The 19,045-nt window shown below is 40.0% G+C and overlaps 3 protein-coding genes across 4 annotated transcripts; all 3 read right to left on the bottom strand.

Moving 5' to 3' along the window:
• Positions 1-5,276: 5,276 nt before the first annotated feature.
• Positions 5,277-6,633, bottom strand: LOC117896665 (mitochondrial import receptor subunit TOM40 homolog 2). The gene is made up of 4 exons (XM_034805112.1): positions 6,259-6,633; positions 5,856-6,181; positions 5,564-5,788; positions 5,277-5,503 (listed from the first exon to the last, which is right to left on the bottom strand). The coding sequence occupies exons 1-4, from the start codon at positions 6,553-6,555 to the stop codon at positions 5,383-5,385; spliced, it is 969 nt and encodes a 322-aa protein (XP_034661003.1). The 5' UTR covers positions 6,556-6,633; the 3' UTR covers positions 5,277-5,382.
• Positions 6,634-7,513: 880 nt separating this feature from the next.
• On the bottom strand, positions 7,514-8,516 carry LOC117896716 (allergen Tab y 5.0101-like). Of its 2 annotated transcripts, none has more exons than XM_034805176.1 (3): positions 8,343-8,516; positions 7,868-8,268; positions 7,514-7,810 (listed from the first exon to the last, which is right to left on the bottom strand). In XM_034805176.1, exons 1-3 carry the CDS (start codon positions 8,484-8,486, stop codon positions 7,525-7,527), a joined length of 831 nt encoding a protein of 276 aa, XP_034661067.1. In that variant the 5' UTR covers positions 8,487-8,516; the 3' UTR covers positions 7,514-7,524. The 2 variants fall into 2 exon arrangements, with proteins under 2 accessions (XP_034661067.1, XP_034661068.1); XM_034805177.1 differs by having other exon boundaries at positions 7,656-7,803; positions 7,865-8,268; positions 8,343-8,514.
• Positions 8,517-17,870: 9,354 nt separating this feature from the next.
• On the bottom strand, positions 17,871-18,745 carry LOC117896820 (tetratricopeptide repeat protein 12). Its single transcript, XM_034805323.1, has 3 exons — positions 18,568-18,745; positions 18,157-18,507; positions 17,871-18,101 (listed from the first exon to the last, which is right to left on the bottom strand). The coding sequence occupies exons 1-3, from the start codon at positions 18,732-18,734 to the stop codon at positions 17,885-17,887; spliced, it is 735 nt and encodes a 244-aa protein (XP_034661214.1). The 5' UTR covers positions 18,735-18,745; the 3' UTR covers positions 17,871-17,884.
• Between the last annotated feature and the right edge of the window lie 300 nt (positions 18,746-19,045).

Here is a 19,045-nt window from a genome sequence, read left to right as displayed (position 1 = left end):
ACAAATTAAATATATTTTAGCTAATTTAAAGTGTTTTATATTAAGATAAAATATATTTTTTTTGTTGTATTAAAACTACGATAATTATGGTAAATATCTTATTAAACATGGCTTATTCCGATGAATATCGAAACTGTTTCACAAATTTAAAATCGTTCAAGTGAATATCATCCTGAACTTGCGATAGATCAGATCAAAAACTCCTCCTTTTTGTGTGGAACAACTGCAGTTGGCAGGCCTCGAACAGCACCACCGTAAAAGTTGATTGAATTTAATTGAAAATCTATTTGGAGATCTGCACAGAACATAACTCGCTCTCTCTCTCCCTCTCACTCTATGTAGTTTGCACTTCAATTGCACAACAGACAGAAACGCCACAGAGAGAGAGAGCGAGAAGCGAGCGCCTGCAGTCCCCCCATACTCCGCTTCAAACGCTGTTTGATTTTCAATTTAAATATGGTAAAAAAAAAAATTGTATTCCGCGTATCAACTGCATTTGGCATTGCCATTGCCTCCTCTTTTTTTTTGGGTTTTATTTTCGCCTCTGGAAATTGGAGAGAGGAGAGAAAAGTCTGTTTTTCTGCTGGTAGTTGACGGGTGGCGCCCCTCATGACATTTAAATTATTTTTTATGCTGCGGTTAATCCCAAAAAAATATGTTGAAATGCAGGTTTACCTTTTTTTCTTTTATTAATATTTGCGCCGCAGTTGCCGAAGGTGGAATCTTTTGTGGAAAGTGGCTAAAGGCCAACCCGAAGATGTTCTGGATTTTATGCAGTTCCAAAAGTTCATGGGAACATTTACCAAAGAAAGGAATGGGGAAACGTATGTACATTTAAGATCCCTCCCCATCCTTACAAGTGCCAACAGCCTATCTAGACATGCCACTTAAACTGTCCAACTGTTCGTACCATTTCCCTTACAACATCAATATCGGGGGGCAAAAAACGCGCCTAACAAAAGGAAAACTTTTGCACACGAACACACACAAACGCGCTGCGTAGGCCTGTAAGAAACCGAAGGCAGAAAAACGGCACGGAACCCATAGACAATTTCCGTTTCCTGTTGTAAGATGAACAGCTGCTGCCAGCCTGCGGGCTTTCTCTCTGTGTCTCTGTTTCTGTGGGAAGGAATGCCGCTACTTTCTCACGTTTTTTTGCGTGTTAGTAGAACAGAAAGTAGAGGCTTTCTGTTGCTTTTGCTGTTATTTAGGACAGGAGCCAAAGGTAATAGAGCCAATAAAAGTGGTCAGCAAATTGGCCAGCGCATGTGGCTGAAACTTTAAAGTTCTTGGAAGAGTTACGTGCTGCTAAGACACACTGGAAAAAAGTTAGGGTATGAGCTGCTTCTGCTGCTTTAAATGTCTCTAATTTGAGGCATACAAACGATAAACTTCTATGATTTTCCATCATCTTGAGCTCATCTTTACTCAACTGATTGAAACCCTCTCTCAGACTCTCAGCAATCCCCCACACATTATCCCTCATATCATGAAGTAAAAACCAAAGCTAAGCAGCAGCCTTAGTCAGACACTTAGTATCCATTCATATGAGCCACCTTTATAGCACAGGCCAACATCCTATGCGATGGTCAAACATTTTGCCTGCCTTTTAATGCGTTTAAGCGCATTTACTTGGCCTAAAGAGAAAGAGAGAGCAAACGCATGAGAGAGCTACTTACTTACTTGGAATTCAAGTTGAAAATTGTGCCAGAGTGCCACAGACACAGACACAGCCACTCTGCCACACTCTGTGCTATGCCAAGCTGCCACTCTCTCCCCGCACTTTGCCCACTTGTTGCCTGACTTTCTCTCGCCTTAAGACCCATTTGCTCCCGCACCTTTGCCCCTTCAACCAGCCACATGTGAGAGCTGATTATGTTAATGCGTGGACCCGTTTAATGCGATGCCAAGTCAAATGTCATTTTGTGGTGGCTGGAAAATTGAATTAAAAAAAGAAACAACAAGCAGCAGAGAGAACAACAACAAGTAGAAAGGGAAAATGTAAGATTAAAACTGACGGGACGGGTGGGCGGTTCAGTGTTAAAAGTTCACTCGCATCTCGCAATTAAATTAAAAGTTGGCCAATTTTATTACGATTTTATGACTTTCACTTCAATTCAAAGAAAGAAACAAAATTAAATGAAAAGGTGAGTGAAATTACCATCAGGTCGAGAGATATACTCAAGCTCCAGCTGTGTGCTTGTGGGCTTGTGTGTGTGCGTATGTCTGTGCTCATTACAAGGCATTTTCCTTTAAGATTTTCCTTTCTGTCTTAATGGAGTTCGCGAAAAAAGGGATATGGAGAATTTTTAAGGTGTTTTGTCTGGTAAAATCAAAAGGATTACAATGAGATTATGTTTTTTGTATTTGAAATTTCATTTTAAGTGCTAAGACGCACTGTGAGAGAGCAAGATATGCTTGTGGAGGATTTTACTTCGCATTCTTAAGCAGAAATCCATTGCAAAAATTATACAAAAATCTATTGTACCTCTCTCCCACTGTCACTTACCAGCAAAGACTGGGAAAATGCTTCAAAGAGCATTCAATCTTCGTGCACAGCACAATCTGCCTTTAGTCGGCCTTTTCTTCTCTTGTTTCCCACCAGCAGGTCCTTAATTTTTACTTTACCTTTCCTTTTGTTTGCTTTAATTTCCACTTTTGGCCTTCTTATCACGAGTAAATGAAAAGCCCCGAGTTGACCCGCATTTTAAAGCTGCTTAAAAGGCTGCTCTGCCCCGCATTGAAATGAATGAATATTTTGTCTTGCGGGGATCGACTACAGGAGGTGAAGTTGGGTAAATTGGGCGGCAATTTGCGGGCAGGGCAGCAAACAAAAATTCATTAAAATTTTGCATATTTATAAAACTTGAGAGTGACCGGAGTCCGAGCCCGAGCCCCAACTCCACTGCTTGTTGGCGCCTTGGGGCACTTTTTGTTGTTTAAAGCTCTCGCAACCAGTTCAGGGTCCAACAAAAAAAATTATATTTTTATTAACAGAAGAGGAGTATGATGAGCAGAGGAAGCAATTTAATAAAAAAAAATACTTCTAATAAATGCGATAATAAATAAATGAAAATAAATTAAATAACTTACCGATAAAATACAGAATATTACCATTAAAGCTGTGGACTTTCCAGAGGGTATCTAAAGTTTCGTTACCTGAAAAAATGTATTTCTGGCCATTCATGTTTATGCCTCGTAATGTGGCAAAGCTTAAGAGTTTGCTAGCCGTAAAGTATGCTGCAACAACGAGAGAGAAAAAAACTTCCTGCCCTCCCCCAGGCAGCCACTCGAGAGTGGGGTGGCAGACTGGCGAGTGGGTGGGAAAAGTTTTTAATATGCGGATAGCTTTAATTAAATATGTTTTCCACTCGGCGAACCCAAAAACGCAAAAGAAAAACAAAAGAAAAACAACAGCCCAAAATGTTGTGTGTGTTTGTATGTGTTTCTTTTTTTTTATAGAGGTTTTCCGCATTTTTTCCCTGTACTCAAAACATAAACATAAATGTTGGTCGATGTGGGCAAGCAAACAAGTTTTTTCCCCTTATTTTTTTGCTATTTATTTTCATCTTTTTCGTTTGCGTTTTTTCCTGCTTTTGCTATTTAAGCAGAAAAACTTCTTGCCCGAAGGATAATTTGTATGTTTATGTATATATTTTGTGCTGCTGCTGCTTCTTGTTTACGCAACTTGTTTTATTTTAGTCGCTTCTAATTTTGCTGTTGACTTACTTCTCCCTTGGTTTTTGGCATACATTTTCTTTTGTTTTCTGTTTTCTATGCATATTTATGCTTAAATATGGGAAATTACTTTAAGATGGGAATTTATTTGCAGCAGAAATTTTATCGGAATTCTTATCAAATTTTGTAGTAATTAAACTTCAATAAATTCCTCAAATTTTGATTATTTTTGATGTAAACTAAACCAAATTCCAACTTATTTGGCATGTAAAATGTCTTTAATTTGTGCCAGCATATATTATGGGGCTTGTAAGAGTAACTAAGAGACTGTTTAATCAACGAATTGTTCAAGTTTAAAGGCGCAAAATTACTCGTTCAACTTGTTCCTCCTCTCCCCTTCAGCGAGCTCTTTCCGTTTATTAATTCCATTCAACCCGAACCGAAACGCCTTTCCATGTAATTTATTTAATATGAAATTTCTTTCGTTTATTTATTTTTTGCTTCTTTCTTTCGCTTTTTTCCTTTGTTCTTTTTGCCTCTCCTTCCCATTGTTCGACGATGATTTTTCCGCCTACAAAGTGAAGTTTAAATAAACATAAAATGGGCGACGACACGTTCTGGGGAATATATCCTTTGCATATGCATGACTTCCCCCCTTTACCAGCAGCACCCCATTCCGCACAGTAAAAGGACGACAAAAAAAAAAACACAAACAAATTGACATGTCGGCGGCCGAGTTTCTTTATTTATTTTTGGTTGCTGCTACCAAAAATTGTTGTAAAATTCATCGGATATGAAAATCTAATGATTTGTAAAGGCGTCGATAAGCGGCACAGTGCGGGGGAGTGAGGGTTGTCGGTGCCCCAGGGCCTTGTTGAGAAAACTTTTACCCCCTTGTTGGAGGGGTGCAGAAAAGGATTTCCAACATTTATTGAAATATTAATATTTGCTCTACTCGTGTGTTGGAAACTTTTTTGGTAGGGACACAGGACACACACAGGCATGCAAATTTAAAGGCAGAACAAATGTTTGTCCAAGAATTTTCCATTGGCCAAAAAAGGAACCAATCTGAGACCCTTTTTTTTTGGCCAAAAATCAATTGAAAGTTATGGCTGCTTGGGCTTTTGTGGTTATGGAGTTTCCGATTCTTTATTTTAAATATAAAATAAATTTAATTCGAAAATCTACAGCTAACCTTTAGCCTGGTTTATGGGTCATGTGTCAGTGGAGAACCATCTGTGGTCGCAGATTTTCCAACTCCATTCTGGATTAACAGCCATTATCTTTTTGTTGTGAAACTCTCTGCTCCAAATGGAGTGTAAATTTATTGTGTAAATTGTATTTATATAAGATTTATAGATGGCACACAGAAATGTGTGTGTGCGGTGTGTGTGGTGTGTGTGCGATTCTTGAGAGCTGAGATTTCTGTTGGCATTAAAAAATATTTACAGTGTCTAGACTTTGCGGAGCATAAATCAAATGCATTCGAGTGGGGAAAAACTTCTGCGTGTGTGTGTGTGTGTGCGTGCAACGTGTGGCAAAGTGGCTGCTGCAAGAAACAAAAAATTGAAGCCGCAAAAACTCAAAATAAAACTTTGATTTTTGGCGAAAAGTTGAACTAGTTTTAATGTCTTTTGAACTACAAAATCGATTGGTAATTTGGTGAATTAAATCTTAAAAGAAATATGCATAAAATATAAACAATTATTCGCCAGAGCGATAGCCACTCGGATCGACGACGAAACGCATGCCAAATGCAAAACGATCTGTGGGTATGCTCATGACCACACTCAAGCCCATTTCTAGCGGAAAATTGCTGAAATATCTACAAGAAAAAAACATGACAGAGAGAAAGAAAATAAAATTCCCGAATTCCGAAACCCACTTGGTCCACATAACGCCCACAGAAGCATCCGAATCGATCATGCCATGCACGGCAGCATCCCAAAAGTTCCATTGATAGCCAATTGTGGCTATGGTCTTGTTTGTGCTATAATTATAGGCCAACACATTGGCCATCTGTATCTGCGGATAGATGCGCTGCCAGTAGCTAATATCTACGCCATTACGCGACGCAGTGGCCGACAGAGCATAATTGTGATGCGAATAACTAAGAGGGGATAAGGACAGGGATTAACCTAGAATTAAATGCTCTCTGGCAATGAACTATAACTTACCGCGCTGCCAAAGCATAGTCTGTGGATAGTTTCTGTGGCGCATTCCACTCCAACAGCATTTCGCCGCCCAATGCCACATGTGTGGTGATGGCGCGCATCAAGGACAATGTACAGCGGCCGGTCTGCTTGCGAACACTATAGAAATTAGCAGACCAAGTGTCACAGGGGCGTGTCAATTCGACGGTCAGTTGACTGTCCACGGGCGTCTTGTCGCTGCCCTTTTGCAGGGAGGCCTCCATGCGAAGGCACTCGAATGGGTAGTAAAGGATATTCAGATTGGCAGCTTGCGTTGAGGGATGTATATCACCAATAATTGTGGGTGTGCGCTAAGACAACACAGAGAAAGAGAGAGAGAGAGAGGTAGGGAGCTATCTAAGGGAAATGGAGAGGGTCTTCCACTTACCATAACATCATTTGTGAGGCGAAATGTATAGAGACCGCCAAAGCGAAAGCCCGCCGCCTTCATGTGACTCAACACCCATGAGGCTGTGACATACTTGTGCGGTGCCAGGCGATGCACATAATCCAGTTCGAGGCCATCGAAAAATTTGGGCATCACTTGCTGTGCCAAGCCATGAATACTTGCCACATTGCCGGGATTCTTTTTGGTGCAGACACCGCGTACCCACTGGAAGCAGCGCGGAAAATATATGCCAGATTTATCCTGTTCATCATAAGGCGGACAACCTTTGCAAGACATGGCAATAGAAGATCAGAGAAATATCTAAAATCTGAACTGTAACGTTTGTAGAATTTGGTGGAGTTTTGATCTGTTTTGTTGCTGAGTTGAAGGAAAGTGAAAAACGTCTCCAAAGGGAATGACAGTCCATGCAAATGCTACATTTATTCCGTGTGATTTTGTGTGTTTTCTGTAGAGTTTCTATGAAATATTTATGATATTCGGGGAATGGTTAAAGGGAAACCCACAACCCACTCAAGTGAAAATATCATCAGCTGTCAATTGTCATTTTATGCGCCATTTCATATGGCTCCTGCAGCCGGGAGTGGTTTGTCTTGCTCTTCTTGGCACACCATTAGGCGCATTTCACACTTTTTACATTATTTATATGCGCTCCAACGTCCTTTTTGGTTTTTATTCCAACTGTCTGTCGGCGATGCCACTGTTGCTTCTGTTTCTGCTGCTCCATTTCATGAAATATTTAAACATTAAGTCCAAGAGTCCTGGCTTTTAAAGGATAAAGGCGACGACAGCAACAACGACGACGACAAGGACGATAAAGATGATGATGATGATGCATGAAGACGCTATACGCGTGTCCATTGAGATTCTTTTTAGGGTTTGAGGCGATTTATAGTTGGAGCTGATCCCAGACGACAAATCATTGAAGGGGAAGACGTTGAATTTTAATTTTAATGAAATTTAAAAGAGCGAAAATTAAAGATGAAATATTGGCAGAGGTGCTGAAATGTCAAAAAAGGGATTGGACAACTTTTCTTTTTGACAATTGAGCTGTGGAAGGAAAAAGAAAAGAGAAAATATTTATTAATAAAAAAGAAAACTTTGAAGATAAGGTAAATCGGTTCAAACGGCTCCCAAGCTGTAAATACTCTATCCAAAAGAAAATTAATCAGCAAAAATACTCAAAAATAATTCCAAATAATTTGTCAATTGCTTTATATATTTATAATTTATTCCAGTGTTTAATTTTCACATTGTATCAATGGGTTCTATATGTAATGATAGATTTTTAACGGGCACATCATTGCCATAACGCTCTCCCTCAGCACATAGATTCTTGTACTGTTTATCCAGTCTGTAGCAGTCCTGTCCGGGCCTTAAGCTCCACTTGTAGATGGGTCGTTCGGGTATATTCATGGTGGCAAAGGAGCAGCAGAATAAAAAATATTTGTAGCCCGTGTACTGAAACGTTATGGCAGCACAACCAAAATGGGAATTCTTCTCATTGATCAGCAATGTGCTGCGGAAGGTATTACTATGCGGCAGAGTAGAGACAATGGATTAGATCTTTTGATTTGTATTTTTTACTTACACTTTCGCATAGGAACTGGGCAAACGGAGTGTATCGGAACGCGGTATGCCAGTCACCTGACTGTGCCACGACTCCACCATGGACTTCATGTGGGATAATTCGGGTATTACCAATTGGCCCAAGGGTCTGATCACCTCATCGCCCATACTGCCAATATAATAAAAGTATGGAGAATTCATGCATTGCTGAAAGCGTAAACGGCAATGGGTTAACTGCAGCTTGGCAAACCAGGCCAACTCCTCGGACCACACCATGCGGGCCATGCGACCGGCCACTGGTAGATTTCGATAACCACCTCTGGCCACCTTATTTCGCACCGTATTAAACATGCTGTCAAGCGCTTTTTTGTACGGTTTCATTTCTATGAACTTTGAGCTGTGATGGCAATCGTGGCTGAGGGTCTATTTAAATATATAATGGAATATAATTTGGGTTTTCCATTAAAGTTTTTATTTTTGAAAGGGCCGAAACTCACTCCGTTGTTATGGCACGCTATATTGTCGGCTTTGCAATACTTTGAGGTGCAATATCGATTATCCTTGGCTCGGCTTTTTCTACACTCAACCATCGTGACAGTGGCTGCCAACAAAATTAGTAATTTCTGCACACCGATCCTCATTCTGGCTTAGGCAAAAACTCAACAATGACTATGAAGCGTACACCTGATGTGGCAGCAATTTATAGAAATTTTCTAAACTGAAAACTCGAAAAGCTTTCAAACACTTGTGTATAAAGGCATCACCCAAACAGCTGTTTTGTGACTGAATGGAATGCACTTGATATCGAATTGTAAATGTTTTGGCATGTGGTGATTGCATTCCCATTCTTTGTTCTACTTTTGAGATTTTGAAGTAATTGTGGGTAACTTAAGATAACATTTCTATGTTGATTTTTCTTCAGAAATTCATTGAATATTTATAGCTGGCTCGATAGCTGTTCTGGTGGCGGTGATTTTAGTGGAAGAAGAGCTCCATTAAAACCCCTATTATTCTGAATAGAGCCTCTTAAAAGTTTTTTGATATAAATCGGTATAGAATGGAATTATATTTTAATTACCTAAATAATTAATTTTAATGATTTTAATGATATGATTTGCTTTAGATGTTTGTCTGGAAAAGGTTGAGAAAAGTGGTTTTAAATTGAATTTTAAATTCTTTGAATGGAAAATATATTTACAAATAAATTTAGGTTTTTTTATATACATTTTTTAAATATTTTTTTTTTTTTATTTTTTTTTTTTTTTTTTTTAAGTTTTTATTTTTTTTTTAACATTTTTTATCACATCTAAACTTTTTGCAACTTTTGACTCTAGCACTAATCTTCTATTAAAGTTTTGTTCTTTGTTTAAGAAAAAAAAAAACGTTATACCAAGAAAGAGCATAAATGACAAATGGCAATGACGTTTTGCCAGATGTCTAAACCGATTTCCACAGCTGAGGAGTTTTCATCAGAAAGCGAATGCAAAAATGTGTTTATTCAGCAGCTCAGTCCGCGGGCTTTGGCCGCTTGTGCTCCTCGAAATTCTAAGCCCCCCCACCGTAAACTCTCTCTCTTCGGTCTCTCTTGTTTCAAGCCACACAGAAATCACCATTCTCTTTCGCGTTGCCAGCCTCAAACATCACTTATTTAGACGGCAGCACTTAGAGTTATCACCCAACCAGCAGCAGAAGCAGCAGCAGGAAAAGGAAGAAGGAAGAAGGAGTAGCAGCAGCAGCAGCAGCTGGGCCTTCAAAGCCATTTGCTTTAATTTAATATGCTAAAATATAAGGGGTGATGGGATGGGGATGGGAAGAGGGAGCCACCCGCATTCGTATTCGCAAATCAAAGCTCGCGATGCGACCACAGACAGAACTTTTGCCGTAAAACCACATAAAGCTCAAAGGGAAAACAAATGGATTGAGGGGGGGGGCAAAGAGGGTTTTAACGATGGGTAGATGGAAATGGCAGATTCAACATGATAATCATAAGTAAACAAAGAAAAGCAAAACGAAAAGAACTTGTTGAAGGCTAATAGGTGGGGTGGTGAGGCAGATTTCACTTCACCCTAAAATGATTTCCCAATGAAAATGGAGACCAACCAATGACTGAAAAAAATCAATCAATATTTATGCGGAAATTCCACAACAAACTGTTGCACGGGGTAAACAATGTTGACCCAGTTCTAAAAATGGTTTAAATCGCATCAACATTACAAAGTAATAAACAAAAAAACACACGGAAAAAATTGAATTTTGAAGTGCATTTGCAGTTGCAGTTTTAAAGCCAATTGCAGGGCAGAACTCGCCTCTCCATTAACTTATGAGCCAAAAACGTATTTTGAGGGGATTTCACTCGCCCGTCCACACGAATATAAATTCAAATTGAAATATAAATGATACGATACAAATGGAAAACAAGGCAAGGAAAATAAAGGCAACATACAATACAGAGAGAGAGAGGGAGAGCAAAAAAACTTGACAACATTTAAAATATTTACTGTCCTGTTTCGGGCCATTGTGGGAATTGAAAAACATCGAAGAGAAATGCACAAAAAATCAACAGGAAAACAAAAAGAAATGGTGGATAGACAGAACGAAGCTTTAGATACCCTTTAAATGTGATACCCAAAGATATTCAAATTCCACTATAATTTTGAGATTTATTTTCACATTGGAAAATGCTTAACTTTGTCCCGCATGGCAAACATTTTTATCTTCAAGCCCCATATACCCCTTAACTGCTGTTCACAGGGTATTATCGAAAAAGATTCAATCGCATTTTCATCCACAAAAATGTATTTATTTATCTGCTCTTTTATGTAGTTTTTTCTTTGTGTATAAAAATGCTTACAAACGTGTTTATTTTTTTAATTGCTCACCAGTTTTTCTGCCCCTTGCATATAATTTAATTTTATTTATTACGGCCTTACGAAAAAAACGCAACAAAACAGGAACAACAAAAAGGAGTGGAAGCTCGCAATAAATTTTAAATATTTCAACTATTTCTTTGCTTTTTTTTTGAGGATATGTGAAGGGGAGCAGTCTTTGCAAATTCGTTATCAATAAAAGTTATTTGTATTTTCTATAGAATTGAGTGTGTGTTTGAGAGGGCGTTGATCAGCTTCCGGGCTAAATGAAAATGCAATTCCACTACAAAGAAAATAAAATGCACCATGCAAAATAATGGAGTACTCTTTTCAATAAACAAATATTTATGTGGAGGACTCGGATACGAAATGCACAAAAATCGCTAAATTTAAAAGAGCTTGGATTTGCTAATATTTGATAAATTCAATTATCGTTTGTTTTTACAGAAATAATTGATGGAGTGGCCAAATGCAAAGCAAATATTTGATGCAGAAATTAGTTCAGGTAGACTTTGTGGAATAAATTAGTCAGCGAATTTGTCCATTTATTAGTTGAAATTTGTTATGGGTTATGCAAATTGTATTTGGCTGCTCTTTTTTCTCAATGCCTAATCTTTCGATATTCATTTCATTTACGAACTGTGCTCTGCTCTTAATTCCGATTTTGTTCTCTCGGCAACTACTTCCATTACTCTTTGCAATTCTCGCATTGTTGTTGCTGTATAAAATTTTGCAGCTCAGTTGCTCTTTCTCTGACGATCTTCATTTTAAGTACTAGCTGTGCGCTCTCCCCTCATACGAAATAGTGCGTGGATGTTTGTGTGGGTAAGTATTTGACGCCTGCATTAACCGTATGCGCAATGCAACCGCGCGCATGGATGTTTGTGTGTATAAGTCTTTGACGCCTCATTTGCCGCGCGCCTTCTTCTCTGGGTCCGTGCTGGGTCCGTGCTGCTGCGGCGGCAGAGGCACAGCCATCGAAGAAGCTGGTCCACGGCTCGAGCTGCTGCTAAGTCTTCGACGCCTGCATTAGTTCAGGTACCGCGCGCATTCTTCTCATTTGCGCTTTGTGTTCTGGGTCCGCTCTGCTGCTGCGCGGCGGCAGAGGCACAGCCTGAGCTGGTCCACGGCTCGAGCTGCTGCTGATACCGCGCGCCTTCTTGTTATTTCCGTTTTGTGCTCTGGGTTCCCTTTTGCTGCTGCGCAGCGCGAAGATCACTTTTAGATTTATGGTCTTCAGAAGACTCTTGTTTAAAATGGTTACATCAATGTTTAATTATTTTCCTTTCAGATACATAAAAAAAACAACAAATTTATTCAAAAGCTTCTTCAAAATAGCTGTTCTTTGCTCGAAAAGTAGTTTTTACGAATGATCTAAAATCTCATAGAACTTAAAAGTAGCACAAACTGTAGACAGCGGGAGAGCTTTCTGTACTTTTGCTAGGCGATAGCTCCTTGCCGTCCTTCTTGGTTGTGGCTGGCTTAGGTGGCTGCTTCTCCTGCCAATATTCTGACTCTGTTTCGGATTCTATTGGCGGCTCCTCGGGCAGCAGGTGTCGCCGCATCGGCACGGGTTTTGGCCCTCCAACGACACCATTGGTGGGCATCTCCTCCCTGATGTCCTCGATCTCGCGAAACAGTCGATGCAGCCGCACTTGTCGCATCTTCATATCGATGGCGCGGTCATTGATTCTCTGCATGCGCGCGTACTGTTCGCGTAGACGCTGCAGTTTGTCATTCCGCTTGCTGTACATGCTGTACACGTATGGCGACGATTTATCCTTGCAGAACATGGTTTGGGGCTTAAAATAATTTAGATTTTAAAATTATACTTGAGAATTTTTTTTTGCAGCTCAGAAATTCAGAGCAAAACTGAGTTAAGATTTGATTTAGGGTAAAAATATGGAATGACTTGGCCGCCAGGGCCTACCTATTGTACGATGTTTATAGGGCATTATTATTGTCAAGTAACGAACGCATTCCGACCTTCTTGGCAGCAGCTCTGCTGTCTGGGGCTACCTTCTTCTTTCGATGACAACTCTTTTGCACTTATTTCTGGTCCATTAAATATTTACAATGAGGCAAACAAATCAAAGTGACAACAAACAGAGAAAGAGAGTGAGAGAGGCTTTTACTTTTACTGATTTTCGCTACACCAAATATTTGCATACCGTTCCAACCCTCCCATCCCCACGCTCACTTTCTCTCTGTGTCTCTGGAGAGACTATTTTCCTTTGACTGGTAGTGAAAGAGTTTTCGAATCAAAAAGAAGCACGGGGTGGTGGGCGGGGCACTTGGCACGGTTTGCATTAAGCCTTTGCCTCGCCACAAAATGTTCCACCATCAAAGTGGCTAAAGAGTCTCGCCTGTGCCCCTTGGCAATGCCCATTATCTTGTAATTATTTAAGTGCCTTCAATGAGGCACCTTATTGATGATGACAGGCAACCCAAGAACCCAAGACCCTGTGTCCAGAAACACCGCCCAACGCCCCATCGTCATCATCAACACATCCTTCAGGACGGACCCCCTCTAGCGATGGCAATAAGTGAAAAAAATCAAAAAGCCATAAAAACTTTACACAATCGAAACGTGCAAAAGTTGATTTTTGCCAACGCCAGCAGCAAAAGCCAAAGAGTCCTACACGTCCTCATCCTCCTACGCTGCTGCTCAACAAATGGAATCGAAGGGAAAATAAAAAGAAAAACCAGACAACAAAAAATCAAAGTGCGGCCAGGCCGACGGAGTATGTGAAAGTAAAGTTTTCCTTTCCTTGCTGCCCCCCAGTTTTGTTGTAGATGGGGAAGCTAATACGAGGACACAGTACAGGACGACGACCAACCCAGCCAGGAAAGTGTGGAGTGTGGAGCGTAGAGTGGACAGCATTCAGAGTTGGGGAAAATCGAACCATAAAAAAACGAGAGCAAATAAAAAGCGCAAGAAAATTACTTTCCGCTCTACAAAATTTTCTGCCAAAGGGGCGCACAGTGGTGCGAAAGAGCATTAAAAAGAAAAGAAAGAAAATTGATTCAACAAGAGTTTAATCAATTTTTAAATTAGCTGAAGAAAAGTTCTTTGTAGATGGATTTATTGGAAAGTTTTTTAGTGAATTAAATTTCCCTGACATTTTCCCATGCCCCTTTGCCAATCATACGCTGGCTCCACTGTGTGTGTGGCAACATTCAGCATCACCAATCGTTGGTGCCGTCGCCCGTCCTCAAAGTCAAGCGTGTAAAAGTAAGTAAAGTTGCGAATAAAAACCTTTTCCGCCTTTTCGGCTTTGGCCATCGGCCTTTTTTTTTTTTGAGGCATTATGTACTGACAATTTTCATGATTATGCGCTTACGGGTTACCAGATAGAGAGTGTCCAATAGGACACTGCCTGCCGCTCTCCCTCCATCATCATCATCATCGTTTCTCAGTGTCCGGTTGAGCGCAGCTGTTAAGCCTTTTCCGTTTCCGTTGGCGTTTATTTTTTTGTTCCTTTTTTGTGTTGCCCCACTCAGAGATTTCTTTTCTATTTCACGACTTGACTTTGGCGCCTAGTATTGATAGTATTGAGATACCATTGACAGCGGGCAGCGAGTAGAGTGGCGAGGCCAAAGGCAGTTTCCTGGTTATGGCCATCAAAACGGAAATGAACATGGGCGGAGGGTTACGGGACGGGACGGTGATGCCATTCAATTGGAATTGGCGGATGGATACTGAATGTGTAGCACGACATTTTACGGGTAATTATCGAAAATGTACTCTGGGATGGGGGAGTGCAAGCGAATGAAAGATTAAAGATAGGCGCTGGTCGGGGTCGTCAAATAAATGAAAGAAATAGAGATGTGGAATAGATTGAAATGATGGAAAGATTGTATCGAAAAGGGGAATGAATTAAGGGAAGTAGGAATAGGGGTTGCCGGAGAGGGACTACAGCTGGAGCTGGGTGCAAAAATGATACATATCCAACCTACAGCTGATTTAATGGCAAATCTGGCCTCTCCCACATAAATGGCAAATTAATAAAGAAGTTTTCTTCCACAAAATTTCATTAGCTCTCTCCCCCTCTGCCACAAAGTTCGATCCTTATGCCCCAAAGGAATTTCAATTATCCTCGCGAAATCGGTTATGGAATCCGCGCTCAGGCAAACATCTTTTTGGTCATAAAATTGTCATAACTGCAAAGTTATTGTGACATTTCCAATAAACGCGGGCACAAAATTGCCAGCTGTGGCTCAGACTCCAACTCCACAGTTCCTGCCCGTGGGGGATTGGAGTTCTGTTGGTTAATTTACTACAATGCCCCGCCAATATGCAACATAAATAATGTTGAGCATTTGACATAAATAACCGAAGGATGCTAAAATTGGCAGGCAAAGGGAAGAGAGAGAGAGAGAGAGGATAGGAGTAGAAGTAGAAGCCAAAAGGAAGCAGGAGGAAATGCTAAAGGTCTGGCAGCTGCTACTGCTGCTGCAGTCAATTTCAGTTTCAGTTTTCGTCTCTGGAACTGTAACAATTAATTACTAACTAACAAAGTTCCACTTGCCAGGCGCTAAACTTGTGCAAGGAGAAGTCCTCCCCTAAGGTCTACAGGAGCCAAGCCCAACCGAACCGAAACGAATCGAAGGCGACGTCCAAGTCGTTGACTGTCGCGCACATAAAGCGCTTTTAATTGATTTTCCTCCTGTTATGTGCGTTGGGCGAATTGGAAATCCCATGCCTGGGTTCTTCGGGCATCCTTCTGCCTGCTCCTTGTGCCATTCGTAATCGTTCATTCATTCATTCGAAACTGTAGTTAATTAATAAATTATTCCATGCGATTGAACTAACAATGTTGGACTGTGAAAACTTTCACTATGACATGGAGAGTGTCCATCCATCCAGCTGCCAGCTTTAATTAGCTTATTTTTTGAGACAGAACTTTTTGTATGCTCTTGGAGGAGGGTATTACAAAGGCATTTAACAGTTGAAAGAGCAGAAAACTATTTTTTGAATATATATTTTTGGAAATAATGCAACAGCTGCTGACAGATTCAGTTTTTCCACCTTTTTTCTTGCCAAATCTCCAGCTTTCATGAGAACTCTATATCCCGAAGCGTATCTCCTGTTTCGTAGGTTTTTTTTTCTGGGTTTGTCCCTCATTTCACTTTTATTTATTCTCTGCTTTATTCCCAATTTTTTTTTTGTGTTCGCCTCTTTTTGGGGGCCACTGCAATTAAACACAATTTAATGTGTCGAATGTTTATGTGGCCTGCATGTTGCGTATACGCAATGTGTTCGCCTTGTTCCGTGTACGTAACTGCTGGCAATGCTGCGTATACGCACTGTGTGTGCGCTCTCTTAGCCACGAACTCGTAAATGGCGCGCGTGGCTCATTCGACAATGCCCATATTTCTTTTTTAAAGATACGACCTGAACATAAGCATTTGGGATTTAGGACAGGTCCAGAACAGCTTCCTGTTCTTCGCCAGAGATGGGCAGAGTAGGCTGCGGCCCTCAATTAAATTTCGTTTTATTTTATGTCCATCCAGCACGGGACAATCTTCTTCTGGCTCAGGTGTGTGTTGGGAAAGGAATTTTGGGCCAAGATATTTCAGGAAAAGGTCCTGGAAATCCTTAATTAAATATAAGAAACGGAAAAACTTAATTTAAAACTATATTGCATGTCAATTAACTAACAGCAATATGGCCTATCATTTGCACAAAATTTAAGCTCTGAAAATTGAGAACAAATACGTAAAAAAAATTAATTAGAAATCAAAGAAAAATCTTACAATTTCCAAATTGATTTTCAATTACTATAAAAGCCCTTGAAAATTCTTCTTTTCATCAAAAGATTTTCTTTAGAGAAAAATATGAAAATATATTTGTTTGTATAAATGGACAAACAGTTTTTGCACAGCAAAAAAAAAACATTTCTTCAACTACAATTCAGATTATTTCCTCTTCAGCAAAAGATTTCGTTTTGCTCTGCTGACGCTGCACAATTTTCTATAAAAATATAATAAAATATGAAATAAAATATATATGCAAAAAATGCAAACATATTTCATAAATCCAAAAAGGCAAACCGGAATGGTAAATACAATTTTCATAAAAACTAATTGAATAAACAAACCAGAGAGGCAGGACATGGATGCAGAGGCAGAACGCAGAGAGGGAGAGAGAGAGACCCAAAAGGCATTAGCAGCAGATTACTGTCCAAAGGAGGAGCGCCAGGAGCAGCAGGAGGCTGCCACACATACAGTGCTCACTCGTTCTGCCTCTCTTCCATGTGCTTGCAACTGCATCTCGAAGAGTCATTAGCAATGTGACCCAGAAATGGAACGGACCTTCCTAACCACATAAAATTTTATGCTGTTTGCCATAATAAATTTAATTAAAAAATCAAATTGACTGAGAGAGAGACAGAAAGAGAGAGGCGGCAAAAGTGTGGGTAAAAGTCAAGCTACTGGAGACGGAAGAACATTAGCCACAGTCGTAGTTTCAGTCTCAGCCCCGAGTCCTAGTCCATAGTCCTTGTACAATTTTTGTTGCCTACGAAATGTGCAACTGCTGCTGCTGCTGGGAGTAATATTTGGGTCAACTTCTGGTCGACATTTGATCCACTTAATGGCCAGCAGCAGGCAGAAGGCACAGGCCACAGGCGCACAAGTCAAATGGAATTAACAGACTTTATAAAATTTCTTTTTCTTAGATTTTTGAGTGCAGTTTTGAAGACAGAGAAAATATCCACCTCAGAATCACTTTTTTCAATTAATTTTTTCAATGACTTTTCCTTGGCTTTCCGTTCGCTCTCATCCTTTTTATCAATTTGTTGAAGATTTTTCTCTTGGTTTTTATGAGCTGGCAGTTAATTACGGGGCGAAGAAAATGAGTGAAAGAAAATGCCCGGCTAATCAACTGAAAAGTTGTTGAAACATAATCGCCGCGAAAGGTGTTGGCTTTCGCCTTCACTACCAAAGCGGAAATGAGGAAAATTCAGTGCAAAAAGGGAGTTTTTTTTCTTGGCACTGATTGGCATCATAATGAAAGCTGAGATGAGGATAAAGAGCAGGGAATAATGAATTGAAGCAACAAAAAGATGTGTGAAAAATATTTAAGGCAAGATTTTTACAAGAATTTTTAAATTTCTTAAATTTTTGTCTATATTTTTGGCTAAATATTTTCTCTGATGCTCTCTCGCTCAAAGGTGCGATCGCATCTTGTCCAAAAAGTTGTTAATAAATTCATCTTCGTTGTGATTCGAACGCCTGGCCATATAGACACTCAATTGGTAATGACTCTCATCGTTCAAGCGCTTATGGGCGGCTGCCTTGTACAGCCAGGCACGCAGATATTTCGGATCCAAATAGGTTAAAATATAATCACAATCCATGATGGCACGCTTAAACTCACGACGTCTGCAAAAGAGGGAACTTGGGATACATTTCTAGAGAAATTAATGTGGAAACCCACTTGATGTAGCACAGCGCACGATTCACATAGAGCACAGGGGTATCATTGATGGTGGCAAGACCTCTGGTGTACTGCTGAATGGCCATTTCGTAGTTCTCCTTGCGATACTCATGATTACCCAAACGTCGAAAATTGTCGGCCACACGCTCCCGTTCGATACGCGCCAGCTGGCGGCTCTTTAGATCCAGATCGACTTGACGCATAAACGTAAACTGATTGGTGTTGGCCGTGACTTTGGTCTTTGATCTGCTGCGCTTATAGCTGCTGCCATAAAACGAACGACTTGTGACCACATAGTTTTCATCTGTCAGTTTTTCACTATAGTTTTTTTTCTCCTTGGAAGTGGCGGCACTTTAGGCAAGGGAAGATCTTTATTTAAGGGATAAAATAATGCTTAAAAAGGTTAGTTACTCCGCTTTGTTGGCATCGGCAATGGCTTCCATAAACTGCAGCACATCATCGACCGTTGATTGGCCGTGTATGAATTCCTCGTCCATTTGGGGATGCTGATATATGATAGACTCTGGCATATCCTCTGGATTGGGTTTTTTCTCCGATGTGCGCTTTGTGTGTGGCATTTTTAGATACGTTTAGGGGCTAAATTCTGTCTCTCTTTTGTTCTTTAAGTGTAAGACGTTGGAAATTGTATAAATTATTTGGAAATTGACAGGAAAAACAAGGATAAATTGCTTATATTGAATATTACAAATTACATTTTATTTATATTTATTTTACTATTAAATTTATCTATTTCTTATTTCCCCTTTTTTCGGCTTTCCCTCTCAATCGCTCCTTTGCTGCATTTACCCTTCCTCTCTGTCTGTTGCTGCCTTCTCGTAATTATATATTCTTCTCAAATTAATTGACTTTTTTGCATCAGCAAATGAAA

Source organism: Drosophila subobscura, chromosome O (genome assembly GCF_008121235.1).
Source record: "Drosophila subobscura isolate 14011-0131.10 chromosome O, UCBerk_Dsub_1.0, whole genome shotgun sequence".
Lineage (NCBI taxonomy): Eukaryota > Metazoa > Arthropoda > Insecta > Diptera > Drosophilidae > Drosophila > Drosophila subobscura.
Note: the sequence above shows the minus strand (reverse complement) of the source record. Positions and strands in the feature narration are given on the sequence as shown.

Excerpts from the sequence above, each read along its gene's own strand:
- LOC117896665 (XM_034805112.1), bottom strand. The coding sequence starts at position 6,555 with ATGTCTTGCAAAGGTTGTCCGCCTTATGATGAACAGGATAAATCTGGC. Across the intron at positions 5,789-5,855 it reads GACTATGCTTTGGCAGCGCG|TTATTCGCATCACAATTATG; the intron begins GTAAGTTATAGT and ends ATCCCCTCTTAG. Across the intron at positions 5,504-5,563 it reads GTGGGCGTTATGTGGACCAA|ATATTTCAGCAATTTTCCGC; the intron begins GTGGGTTTCGGA and ends TTTTTCTTGTAG.
- LOC117896716 (XM_034805176.1), bottom strand. The coding sequence starts at position 8,486 with ATGAGGATCGGTGTGCAGAAATTACTAATTTTGTTGGCAGCCACTGTC. Across the intron at positions 8,269-8,342 it reads TAGCGTGCCATAACAACGGA|ACCCTCAGCCACGATTGCCA; the intron begins GTGAGTTTCGGC and ends ATATTTAAATAG. Across the intron at positions 7,811-7,867 it reads CCCAGTTCCTATGCGAAAGT|TAATACCTTCCGCAGCACAT; the intron begins GTAAGTAAAAAA and ends TCTGCCGCATAG.
- LOC117896820 (XM_034805323.1), bottom strand. The coding sequence starts at position 18,734 with ATGCCACACACAAAGCGCACATCGGAGAAAAAACCCAATCCAGAGGAT. Across the intron at positions 18,508-18,567 it reads GCCGATGCCAACAAAGCGGA|TGCCGCCACTTCCAAGGAGA; the intron begins GTAACTAACCTT and ends CCTTGCCTAAAG. Across the intron at positions 18,102-18,156 it reads CGTGCGCTGTGCTACATCAA|ACGTCGTGAGTTTAAGCGTG; the intron begins GTGGGTTTCCAC and ends CCTCTTTTGCAG.